Here is a 10828-nt window from a genome sequence, read left to right as displayed (position 1 = left end):
CCCACAGTGACAGACAGTGGCTATGCAGGATTTCAGGCAGGGGAGCTCTCTCCCAGCCCTACCTGGAGAAGACACTAGACCCGGCATAGGCAAACTCCAGCCCTCCAGATGTTTGGGACTACAATACCCATCATCCCTGACCACTGGTCCTGTTAGAGATGATGGGAATTGTAGTCCCAAACATCTGGAGGGCCGGAGTTTGCCTATGCCTGCACTGGAGATTGAACCTGCGACTTTCTGCATGCAGAGCACATGCTCTACTCCTGAGCTACGGCTGCAGTGGGTCAGTGTGTCTGGCTGTTGACTAAAAGTTGGGTGGTTTGAGCCCACCCAGCGATGGCTGTGGGCAGGATTCCTGCTTTCGACTAGATGACCTTCAGGATCCCTTCCAACACTCCAGTGGTACCTCGGGTTACAGACACTGCAGGTTACAGACGCTTCAGATTACAGACTCCACTAACTCAGAAATAGTACCTCGGGTTAAGAACTTTGCTTCAGGATGAGAACAGAAATTGGATGGCGGCGGCGCAGCGGTGGCGGGAGGCCCCATTAGCTAAAGTGGTGCTTCAGGTTAAGAACAGTTTCAGGTTAAGAACAGACCTCTGGAACGAATTAAGTACTAAACCCGAGGTACCACTGTACAATTCTAGGATTCCCTGAGAGACAGAACCTGCCTCTTGGTCTAGTCCAGAAGGGATGAGCTTTTCTCAACCTGTGGGTCCCTAGCATAGCTATCAACCTTCCCTTTTTTGGCGGGAAATTCCCTTATTCCAGCGCTGTTTCCCGCTGCTATCTCGGATTGTTAGATATTCCATAGACTGTCCCCGATACAGGTAATGAACTTTCCAACTCGGCCCGGAAGCTGAGCGGCGCGTCACTAGTCTACATGCTGAAAAGTCTATAGGGAAGGCGAGAAGGCGCCTCCCCTCGGCAGCCAATGGGAAGGCGGCGGAAGACGGCCCAATGAGGAGGCAGAAGGAAAGAGCTCCGCGGCCAGTAGGAGAAGGGCAGGAGGAGGCGCGGAGAGTTGAGCGTGACGTCCGGGGGACGCTGCGCCAAGCTTGTAAACAGACCCTATGGAGGTTCTGTTAAAGGTACAGGGTCTCTTCTGTCTTTGGGGTGGGAAAGCAGAACCCGGCAGTTGGGGTGAGAAGGGGCTGCTCAGGGAAGCTCGTGAGGCCTCGACGTAGTGCTGCTTCTAGAAATGAGAGGTGTAGTCTGCACATGCCCAGTGGCACTCTTTTTTTTTGCACGGTCTACTCAATATGTTCCAGGTGTCAACCCTGCGTTTGAAAACAGGTTCCAGAGCTGTGATTTTGAAAGAAACGGAATAATACCTTCGGGTATAGGGCGGCATATAAAGTCAATAAATAATAATTAATAATAATAATAATACTTCAGTTCTTGCGATTGATTGATTGAATTCTAAAAAAAAAAATGTGTGTGTGTGTGTGTGTGTGTATGCACCATCTTGGGTACAATTTTAGACATATATATTATATATAATTGCATACAAAATGAAATAAAAAAAAATTCTAGTGTTTAGAGCAGTGGTTCCCAACCTTTTTTTCTCCATGCCTCACCTAAGCATCTCTAAAATCCCGATACCAGCCCCCCCACGTGACATATAATTCTTATTATTCAAAAAGTGAACTCCTATTCATGTGGAGGAAGCCTAAAAGCCAATTAACTGTTAATAACTCATTATCGAATTGCCCCCTTATGAGGTGTGTGCCCCATATTGGGAACCATAGGATTAGGGTGTTGGGCAAGAACCAGGGAAATCAGAGTTCAAAGCCCCACTCAGCCATGAAGCTCATTTGGATCAGTCAGTGGCTCTCAACCTACCTCACAGGGTTGTTAAGAGGATAAAAATGGGGGGGGGGAGCATATGCACCACCTTGGAGGAAAGGTGGAACGTAATAAAGAAATAAATAAACTAAAATAAATAAATAAAAAATGTGGAAACTTTGGTGTGTTATGGGTGCTGGGAACTGTAGCTCTGTGAGGGGGTAAACTACAGTTCCCAGGATTCTTTGGTTGAAATAACATGTTTTAAATTAATGGTGTATATGTAACCTTAAACTCAGACTCGTGGGAGAAGGCTTTTGGTGACCAGGGTGGGCACCCTTGCAGAAGCTTTGAAACATTTCATTCTGGATTTATTTACATGCTCCCATGTCTTCACTGACAACAAATTCTGTCAAACTCTGGCTCAAACTGAGGGTTGGTCTTGGACAGTTTCTGATGCAGGTGTTGGCCTTTTTAAAGATGGGGACCAATAGCTGAAGGTATCACAGACCCAACAAGCTCCAAATCCTAGGCTGTGCAGCAACGTATGGATGATAATCTTCAGGAGGAAGCAAGAATGAAAGGCAACACTCCGGAGAGTTCCACTTTTCATCAGCCTCACAAGCTGACCTCTCAGCGACGAGTGGCTGAAGAATGTGTCAGGTATGGAGAAAGTCCAGGCACAATACTGTCACCAGGTATTTTCTAGTGGGATGTGCTTGTAAAGGGCCATCGGAAGAATGAAAAATGACATTCCAGTGGTAATGTTGAGTTGCAGTAGGAATTCATATTGCAAAAATGACAGGATGGGGGGCAGTTGTAGGAGAGCCATGCAGCATAGAAGGTGGGGTACAATTTAGGCGAGATAACAAGACTTTGAGCAGTTTGGAGGGATAGTGTCCTCACTAGCAAGTGTTGCGTTGGTTTTTTTTTTAATGCCAGCATTTACACTTTAGGAAGTAAATTGGGACCATGCAGGTTACTAATGAGTTCGAATGGGCCGTCTGCAATTAAGGAATACTCGGACTCAAGTCTTTGTTCTAGAAAGGGCACTATTTTCTCCTGTGTCGAGATTTCCTTTGCAATGAGTGCTAGTCATTTTCATGTAACTGTTTTTAATGAAAAGAAAGTTCTTTTTTTCCCCCCTGCAAGAACGGACAGGGAAGATTCTGGGGAACCTAAAAGCAGCACAGCCGATTCATAACAGTCATTCTGTGGTAGTTGCTTCCAGGCTTTGCAAGATCCTTTTCTCTTGAAACTTCCTCCTTCTTTTTGTCTGCTTCCAGCACCCAACCACTAAGGAGCGCTGGAAAAGCCTGCCCTCCCCTAACATGCTCATTAGAAGACGGCATAAACCGGAAAAAAGCCAAGCTTGCTGGTAGAAGACACATGAGTCCAAGCCTTGCCCCTCCAGTCCCTCCAGTGCTGGAACTACAGGGGATGTCTTATGGACAAGTCTTCCAGAATTTGGATCTCCATAACCAGTGTCCTTTCAGTATGCCACAGTGCAGGAGGACTCCAGAAAATCCTGAGGCTGCCCATGCAGCCCCTTACATGTCCATCTCTGCCCCTGCCAGACCAGGAGTGGATTTGTCACAACCCCCGTCACTGAGTCGCCAGCTGATGGGTTGCTGTCATCAAAACACACACGAATGCACGCCTGTCACAGACAACAGCAGAGTGACGAGTCTGTACACTGAACTGATCAGAGAACTGGAGCGGCAGGTGGCAGAGTTGAGGAGAGCGCTGGCGTCTCGGGAGGAGGCTGCTGTGCGGCAGGAGAAGAGGATCCAGGAGCTGGAGCTGGAGAACCGTGAGCTGAAAGCTCTCACCCAGAACTTAGAGGAGCAGAACGACTTCCTGTCCATCAGGAACGGTGCAGGTGGAGGAGCACCAGCCAAGGTGGTGCTGGGAACGGGACACCCTCTCTTTGGTAAAAAAACAACCAGTAACACCTAAATGCTGCTTGTAGTGGGGGGATTAGAGTTCTACACCAGTGCTCTCTCCAGTCTGTACTGGAAGTTTCAAATGGAGGCAGTCCATGAGGACGTCTCAACAAGGGATGTGGTGTGAGAGGAACATACTAGGGGTAGTGTCCAATATGGCTATGGGGAACAGGGCCTCCACAAGTTATATAAAGTGTAAACTGCAACCCAGGAGGTAGTGTCAAGCCCACAGCCTTCTCCCTGGGCCTTTTTGTCACTTCATATAGCCACCTCTTGCTCTGAGGTGGTGCTGTGGGTTAAACCACAGAGCCTAGGACTTGCCAATCAGAAGGTCAGCGGTTTGAATCCCTGTGACGGGGTGAGCTCCCGTTGCTCGGTCCCTGCTCCTGCCAACCTAGCAGTTTGAAAGCACATCAAAGTGCAAGTAGATAAATAGGTACCGCTCTGGCGGGAAGGTAAACAGCGTTTCCATGCGCTGCTCTGGTTCACCAGAAGCGGCTGAGTCATGCTGGCCACATGACCCGGAAGCTGTACGCTGGCTCCCTTGGCCAATAAAGCGAGATGAGCGCTGCAACCCCAGAGTCGGTCACGACTGGACCTAATGGTCAGGGGTCCCTTTACCTTTATAGCCACCTCTTGCTCTGAGTTGCCATGTGCCTTGCAGCAGGAAACATACAAGTACCATATGTCTGTTGTCTTCCCCACTGGGCAAAATGAAGTTGTTTATTGTTTTCCACATGACTTCCTGATTATTTACAATGTAATCCACACGGTTGAAAATTCTGCCGCTTCCAATCACTTGCTTGTTGTGTCTATTAAGTGCATGCAGACAAGAGAGGTCTGCCATAGCTGTGCTTCGATCTAATGACTGCAAGCATCGGGCATGTTGCATTTTTCTTCTTTGCTGAACTTTACCACTGAGGTGTCCCTATAGCACTGCTGGTTGTCTCTTCATATATGTTGAAGCTAAATGTGAAGCAGACAGCAAGAAAAGGGAAGGGTAGGAAAAAAGATCCATGTGATCCCTTCCAAATAGGAAGTACAGTAAGCCTGCAACTTATGTACATTTAATTTGCACACATTCTGTTTTATAAGCTTGGCAAAGGAGGAGGAGGAGGGAGGAGAAGGAGAAGGAGAAGGAGAAGGAGAAGGAGAAAGAGGTTGGATGTTCAGGAAAAAAGGCTTTGGCAATCTCATTTATCATTGAACCCAATGTGTTTTGACTATGCACAATTTTGGCTTTAGACACGATCCCTGGAATGTAACTCCCACATAAGTTGCGGGTTTACTATGCTTTTAAAAACAGCAGCCTCAGGTCTCTGCTCTCAAATCCAGGTAGCACATCATGGGAAGATAACTATACATACTCCTTTTCTGAGAGATTTCCCAGAAATCCTGTCTGATGTACAGTTCTTGTTGTCTGTATGTGCTTTTCTTTCCCCAGATGTCAATGAAAACAATATTCAGTTCCTCAAAAGCCTGGTGGCAGTGCTGGAGAATGTCACACCTTCACAGGTAAAGGTGCCATGTAAAGGATATAAAAAACAATCACTCGGTTGTTTTTTTCTTTGAAGTGTAAAGTGGAATTGTGAATGAGAGCTGTTATGGTTTAGTATTCCACTACAATTGTCATCTTTATGACAATTCTCTGGTATAAAGCCAAGAGTCTCAGGCTTGTAGTTCAGGGCCAGCCTGTAGGTAGTTGACAAAATTACTGCCTCTATATCCAAGAATAGGAAGTACCCAAGAATAGAAAGTTTTCTTTCCACGTCAGCAGCTGACATTGATTGTGTGAATACAGGTTCATTTTCCAACTTCTCTAGTTTTTATTTTAAAAGGATTGGGTAGCAAGTAGTGTGAAGGACCCTGGAGAGCCCTTGCCGGTTATAGTAGATAATGTCAGGCTTGGAAGTACGCAAGGATACAAGAGAATATTACAATACAAATGGAAAAACAAATTTAATAGCTGTCAAGGCAACAAGAAATAACAGTATGAAGAGAAGATTGCACATGGGTGAAGGGAAGTAGTGGTTAAAGAGGGTGGGAGGTATAAGGCAGTAATTGGAAAATTGTAGAGGACAGATGTGCAATTTAGGAGGTTAAGAACAAGGAATTAAAAGAAGATTTAAGTTAAAGAATAGTAAAATAAGGAAATCTGAGAAGAATTTAGTACAAATGAAAACATGAGAGTCATGTTACTGCTTCTACCTTGGTTTATTTTGGTTGTAAAGTCTTCTGTTATAAAGGTTTATTTTCGTTGTAAAGTTCTCTGTTGTAAAGATTGTACATAAAATCAATAAAACATTATTTCTAAAAAAAGATAATGTCAGGCTTGGTAGACAAATGATCCGATTTGTTATGAGGCAGCTTCCTGTGTAAGTCTACATACCACACTCTTTCTCTTGTTCTTTACTCCCAGGTATCTGTATCTTTTTCAGGTCAGTAGTCTGCAGCCACCACATTCTCTGGAAGATCAGAGGCATGCGCCAGCCACTGTGCCACATATCTCACCAGGTTGGAGGATACTAAACACAGAACCAGGTGGCTTGTCACCCTGGATAAATGCAGGAGATGGTTCAGGAAGTCCCATTGGGCTCAGTGATGCCACCAGCACATGGGACAACCATGTACAAGAGACACTGTCTGATGAGTCACCTGTATGGGCATTGCCAGTGGAGGTAGGTGATGGGGGAAGAAGTCTCTCTCTGACCGGACGCTGCAATGATGTTAAACATATTGTAAGGCATTCATTCAGAGGGAACATTGGGTGGCATGAAGCAAGACCTGTCCCTGTTTGATTCAGGAGGAAAATGGTTCACACCTCTGCATCACAACTCAGGCAGAACTGTGCCACTGAGCTGTTGCTTTGTGGCAGAGTGCAACCAGTTACTTGCATTTCCAGGTAAGGCCCCCAGAGAGCCGGGGACCTGATGTCTTATGAATTAGCTTCCTGTGTCTGGCCATTAAATGAGGCCTTTCGTTTAACTTGGCTGATCGGTATTGCCACATTCTCAGTGCCTGTCTGGAAACAACTCCATGGGACATTAAGATAACAGAATAAAACAGCCATGCAGGGCACCATTTTATATTCCATGTTTTAATAGCAGCTTCAACCCATTTTCAAACCGAAGAAGTGCAAAATACAGTGCAATGTTGTACCAGCCTTGAAGATTAAGTGGAATGAGAGTCGCTGTGCTTATTCATTAGGAAAGCAAAAGACGCCTGCAGATTCAGACCTAAAGCATATATAGTCCAGTATCCCATTTCCCACAGTGGTGAAACAGACACCACTGAGAAGCACACAATGAGGATGTGAGCGAAGTAGCGCTCTCCCACTGTTGCTCCACAGCAACAAATATTCAGCGACATTCTCCCTCTGGTCCTGGGGACATCATGATTCTTGGCAGCCCATCCTATCATCCACAAATTTGTTTAATCTCCTTGTAAAGCCATCTGAATCAGTGACTGTCACTACATCTTGTGAATTCCACCATTTAACTAGTCCCTGGACACCATCCCTGAAATGTAGAATCAACTTTAGCTTGATGCTCCTGTCCTTTTTCAAAAAGCGGGCAGGAAACACATACAAAGCAATGCAATGTTGCATCAGCCCTGAAGGTATCGGAAAGAAAATGGGTGCACATGTTCAGGGTGTCATTCTGGATGTCAAGTTCAAAACCGCATTCAGCACCTGTTTTCAAGAGGGTAGGAGTCAAGGATTCCGTTCAAACACTTGGACTTTACTAGTCTGAGTCAGGTAGTGGCAGCTGCTTGCCTTTCCACATCAGGAGAGACATGCACAGGCCATGGTTGATGCTGCCGCTGAGTTGCATCTCCTTTTACCTCCTCATGACTCTGGTAAACAGAATCAAACAATAAAGCTCCTGTGTTTTGAGAAGCTTTCCTCCTGGACCTTTGGGAAACAGGTGTACAGACTGAGCTTTCAAATACAGAATATAGAATTGTATTGACAGTAGTGTATACCAACTAATATTCAAATATCTCAATCGCCAAGGTAGACACCATATAATATTCTGAAATTTTCCTCTTTGTCCCCTAACTGCCCTGCTGCTTTTGAAAATGGACCTGTAATGTCAAGCATGTTTGCTCTCTGAAGAGAGAAATAAATCAAGATATGTGCACAACTTCAGTCTCTCAAAGTGTGACCCATGTTGTTTTTCTTTAATGGATGCAGGAGTTGAGCTGGGATTTGTCCTTAAAACAGAGAATGTTGTCCTGAACATGCACACCAACCTACATCTCTGTTATCAAGAGAGATACTGGCGGTGTGCTAGATTTTGCATTTTCCTCTCCCTGTTCCTCTTCTAAAAATGAGTATGAGCTGTTATTGAATTTCAGTTAGATCGGTGCAGATTTGAGAGCCTAGTATTCTCAGCCCTGATTATACAACTACTAAGCATTACAATTTCCTGCCAGGTAGGTTTCAACACAATCAAATCCACACAGAATACCAAAAAGGTAAACCCAAGTGCGGCTTTGCTTGCGTGAACTGGACTGAATACAGCTAATGTTTTGTAGAGCGTAGCTTTGCTGCTGTTGCATGTCAGTGAATGTTTGAGCCGGTACTCCTCAGCTTGGTTCTGAATGGATCTGCTGCATCACAGTCTAGCCTCCTTAGATGCAAGAATGGGAGAAAGGGGGAGGGGCTTCAACATCATAGCGCAGCTTTATAGAGTAACATAACCTCCTCCCATTGGACAGGAGAATGGGAGGACGAAGCTGGAACTGGTCCCCAACTCGCAAGTCTACGTTTCCCACCACCAGCTGGAGGACCTATCCCAAGTCTCCACCGACAAGCCTGAGCTGATGACCAGACGCTTGTTGGATTACTTCTTCTCTCGTGAAACTCTTGCCCGGTCTTCGGCCACTGGACAGCGCATTGCCCACAACAACTTGACCATGGAGAAGCCCACCCCATTGCCGGTTGCTGTTGTAAATGCTATCAAAGGTAGGGGATGTGGCGAGAACTTAAATAGTGCTGATAGGGAAAAGCAAAGTGTGAGCAGGTTTACAGTATTTCCTCTTCGGCAAAGACTGGGGCAGTGCCTTTTTATCCTAGCTGTTAAACCTAATTTGCTTTACTCTCATATTAGAAATTCTGTTATAAACTTCCTCCTCATTCTCAACCTCAATGATTATCTAAAACCACTGTGTATTCTTAAGCACAGTCAGTGTGCTTTTAAAACAAATATAAGGCCTTCTGGCTGTATACAACTGTTATTTATTATTATTTATTATATTTATATGCCGCCCTTCACCTGAAGATCTCAGGGAGGTCTACAAGATAAAAATGCAGGAATCAAAGCACAAAATAGTTAAAACAAAAATAAAACAATAACCCCCACCTCCCCCATAAACACATTTAGAAGGCCATAGACCAAGGCTTGGTTGAAGAGATACGTTTTCACCTGGCACCTAAAGATGTAAAATGAACAAACTTCCCTGGGGAGAGCATTCCACAAACGGGGAGCCACTGCAGAAAAGGCCTGACTCAAACTAAGTTGTGTCCATTAATTTCAGCGGGTTTACTTTGTGACTTGCGTGGAATACAACTTGTAGTTTAGTTTATATTTTAAAATAATGTTTCCTACAAAGCTGGAGTCTGCACACACTGTGCTTTGAACTTACGCTGTATGATCAAGGGGTTTGTGAAACTGCAATTATTATTAGGATGAGGGAAGTCAAGAAAATAGGAGCTATGTTGAGAAAAGATATTTTTGTCATGTTTTGGTCCAAGATAATGTGCAGCCACGGAAACCGTTGGGACGTTTGTGAACTTGGCTTATATTATTATTGAATCATCATCAGGTGTTTATAGGCTTTTATAGGGTGACAAAAGGCTGTAAGCTTCTGTCGTAATATTTGGTGCAATGCTATGACCTCTCAACTTTTTCTTTAAATATACATGATTTTTTTAAAAAGGTCACAGAAAAAAGGCTTTACAAATAAACTGGCTGCACTAAAACAAACAAAACCCTCCTAACTGTTGGCTTTTGCAGAAAATTCCTAATTCTTTGAAAATTTGGATCATGCAAACACGTTAAGATCTGTGTGCTTCACTTGCATTCATTCTTCTTGGAAAAGAATTTGGACTGGTTTGGAAACATACAAGCTGAACTGATGTTTCCTGTGTATCACCAGGAATAACACTGAACTAAGCCTCTGCTTCTGTTCTCTCACTGTGCTTGCACCCCCACCTACAGAGTACGTCACCAAAACGTGTGGCAGAGGTTGCAATTTCAATGCGGTGATCAACAGTAAATGTGGGACCTCCCGAAGAGCAGTTAAGAAAATGATTGACCCGGACTGTCAATGTGGACCGAATGGCGTTACAACCACTATTTTCCACTAACCCCTCAAAGGGTAGCACAGTAACCCATTTTGAGACCAGGATGACACAGATTTGGGTTCCTTCTTGTGCAGCAATAGTGGCAGATGGAGATCATGGAGACCAGGTTCCTATGGATTGAGTCTTAACTTGCCAGTGCAGGGGACAGGGAAGAGAGGATGGAATTCGTAATGTCTCTCTTGGAAATCTCAGCAAGTGGGACGACCACAGAACTCTTCATTTCAGGAAGCCTTGAATGGACGGAATGAGAACTTGACTCCCAAATATTTTCTGAGCTACGTGTTTGCCTAGAACAGTAAAGCAGTCTGAAAACAGATTTCCCTATTCTGCTACCTGAGAACCGTAATTTTAATTTATTATCCACTAGCATTTCCCAAAATGGGACCACCTCACTCCTACTTGTTTTTTAAGTTTACTATCTCACACTCAGTTTTACCTTCAGCTGCAAACTGTTTGGTGCTACTGCCTTTGTAACTCGCCCACGGTCCTCTCAATCACCATTATTTTATGAAGGTGGGAAGGTAAGTCAGATATCCATTTAAAAAGTCACCCGCTGGGGGAATTTGAGCTCTCACCCATTTCCTCTGCAACCCTCATCTCCTGCATACTGGTCTGGACAGCCAACCGTGGAAGCCACTTGTTACTGAAGCAAAAACATGGCAAGACACAAGCTTCTAATAAATGTTATGTTTCTTGTAAATAAAACATGCTTCAAACTGGA

The 10828-nt window shown here is 44.6% G+C and overlaps 1 protein-coding gene across 2 annotated transcripts; it reads left to right on the top strand.

Annotated features, from left to right (window-relative positions):
* Positions 1-875: 875 nt before the first annotated feature.
* Positions 876-10828, top strand: LOC309517788 (uncharacterized protein). 2 transcript variants are annotated; one of them, XM_082197313.1, is made up of 7 exons: positions 876-1094; positions 2242-2454; positions 3078-3724; positions 5182-5252; positions 6176-6415; positions 8460-8706; positions 9962-10828. In XM_082197313.1, exons 2-7 carry the CDS (start codon positions 2339-2341, stop codon positions 10108-10110), a joined length of 1470 nt encoding a protein of 489 aa, XP_082053439.1. In that variant the 5' UTR covers positions 876-1094; positions 2242-2338; the 3' UTR covers positions 10111-10828. The 2 variants fall into 2 exon arrangements, with proteins under 2 accessions (XP_082053439.1, XP_082053440.1); XM_082197314.1 differs by lacking the exon at positions 876-1094 and adding an exon at positions 1135-1211.

This window comes from Podarcis vaucheri, assembly GCF_965113315.1.
Source record: "Podarcis vaucheri genome assembly, chromosome: 13".
Lineage (NCBI taxonomy): Eukaryota > Metazoa > Chordata > Lepidosauria > Squamata > Lacertidae > Podarcis > Podarcis vaucheri.
The sequence above is the reverse complement of the archived record's forward strand: the minus strand, read 5'-3'. Positions and strand labels throughout refer to the sequence as shown.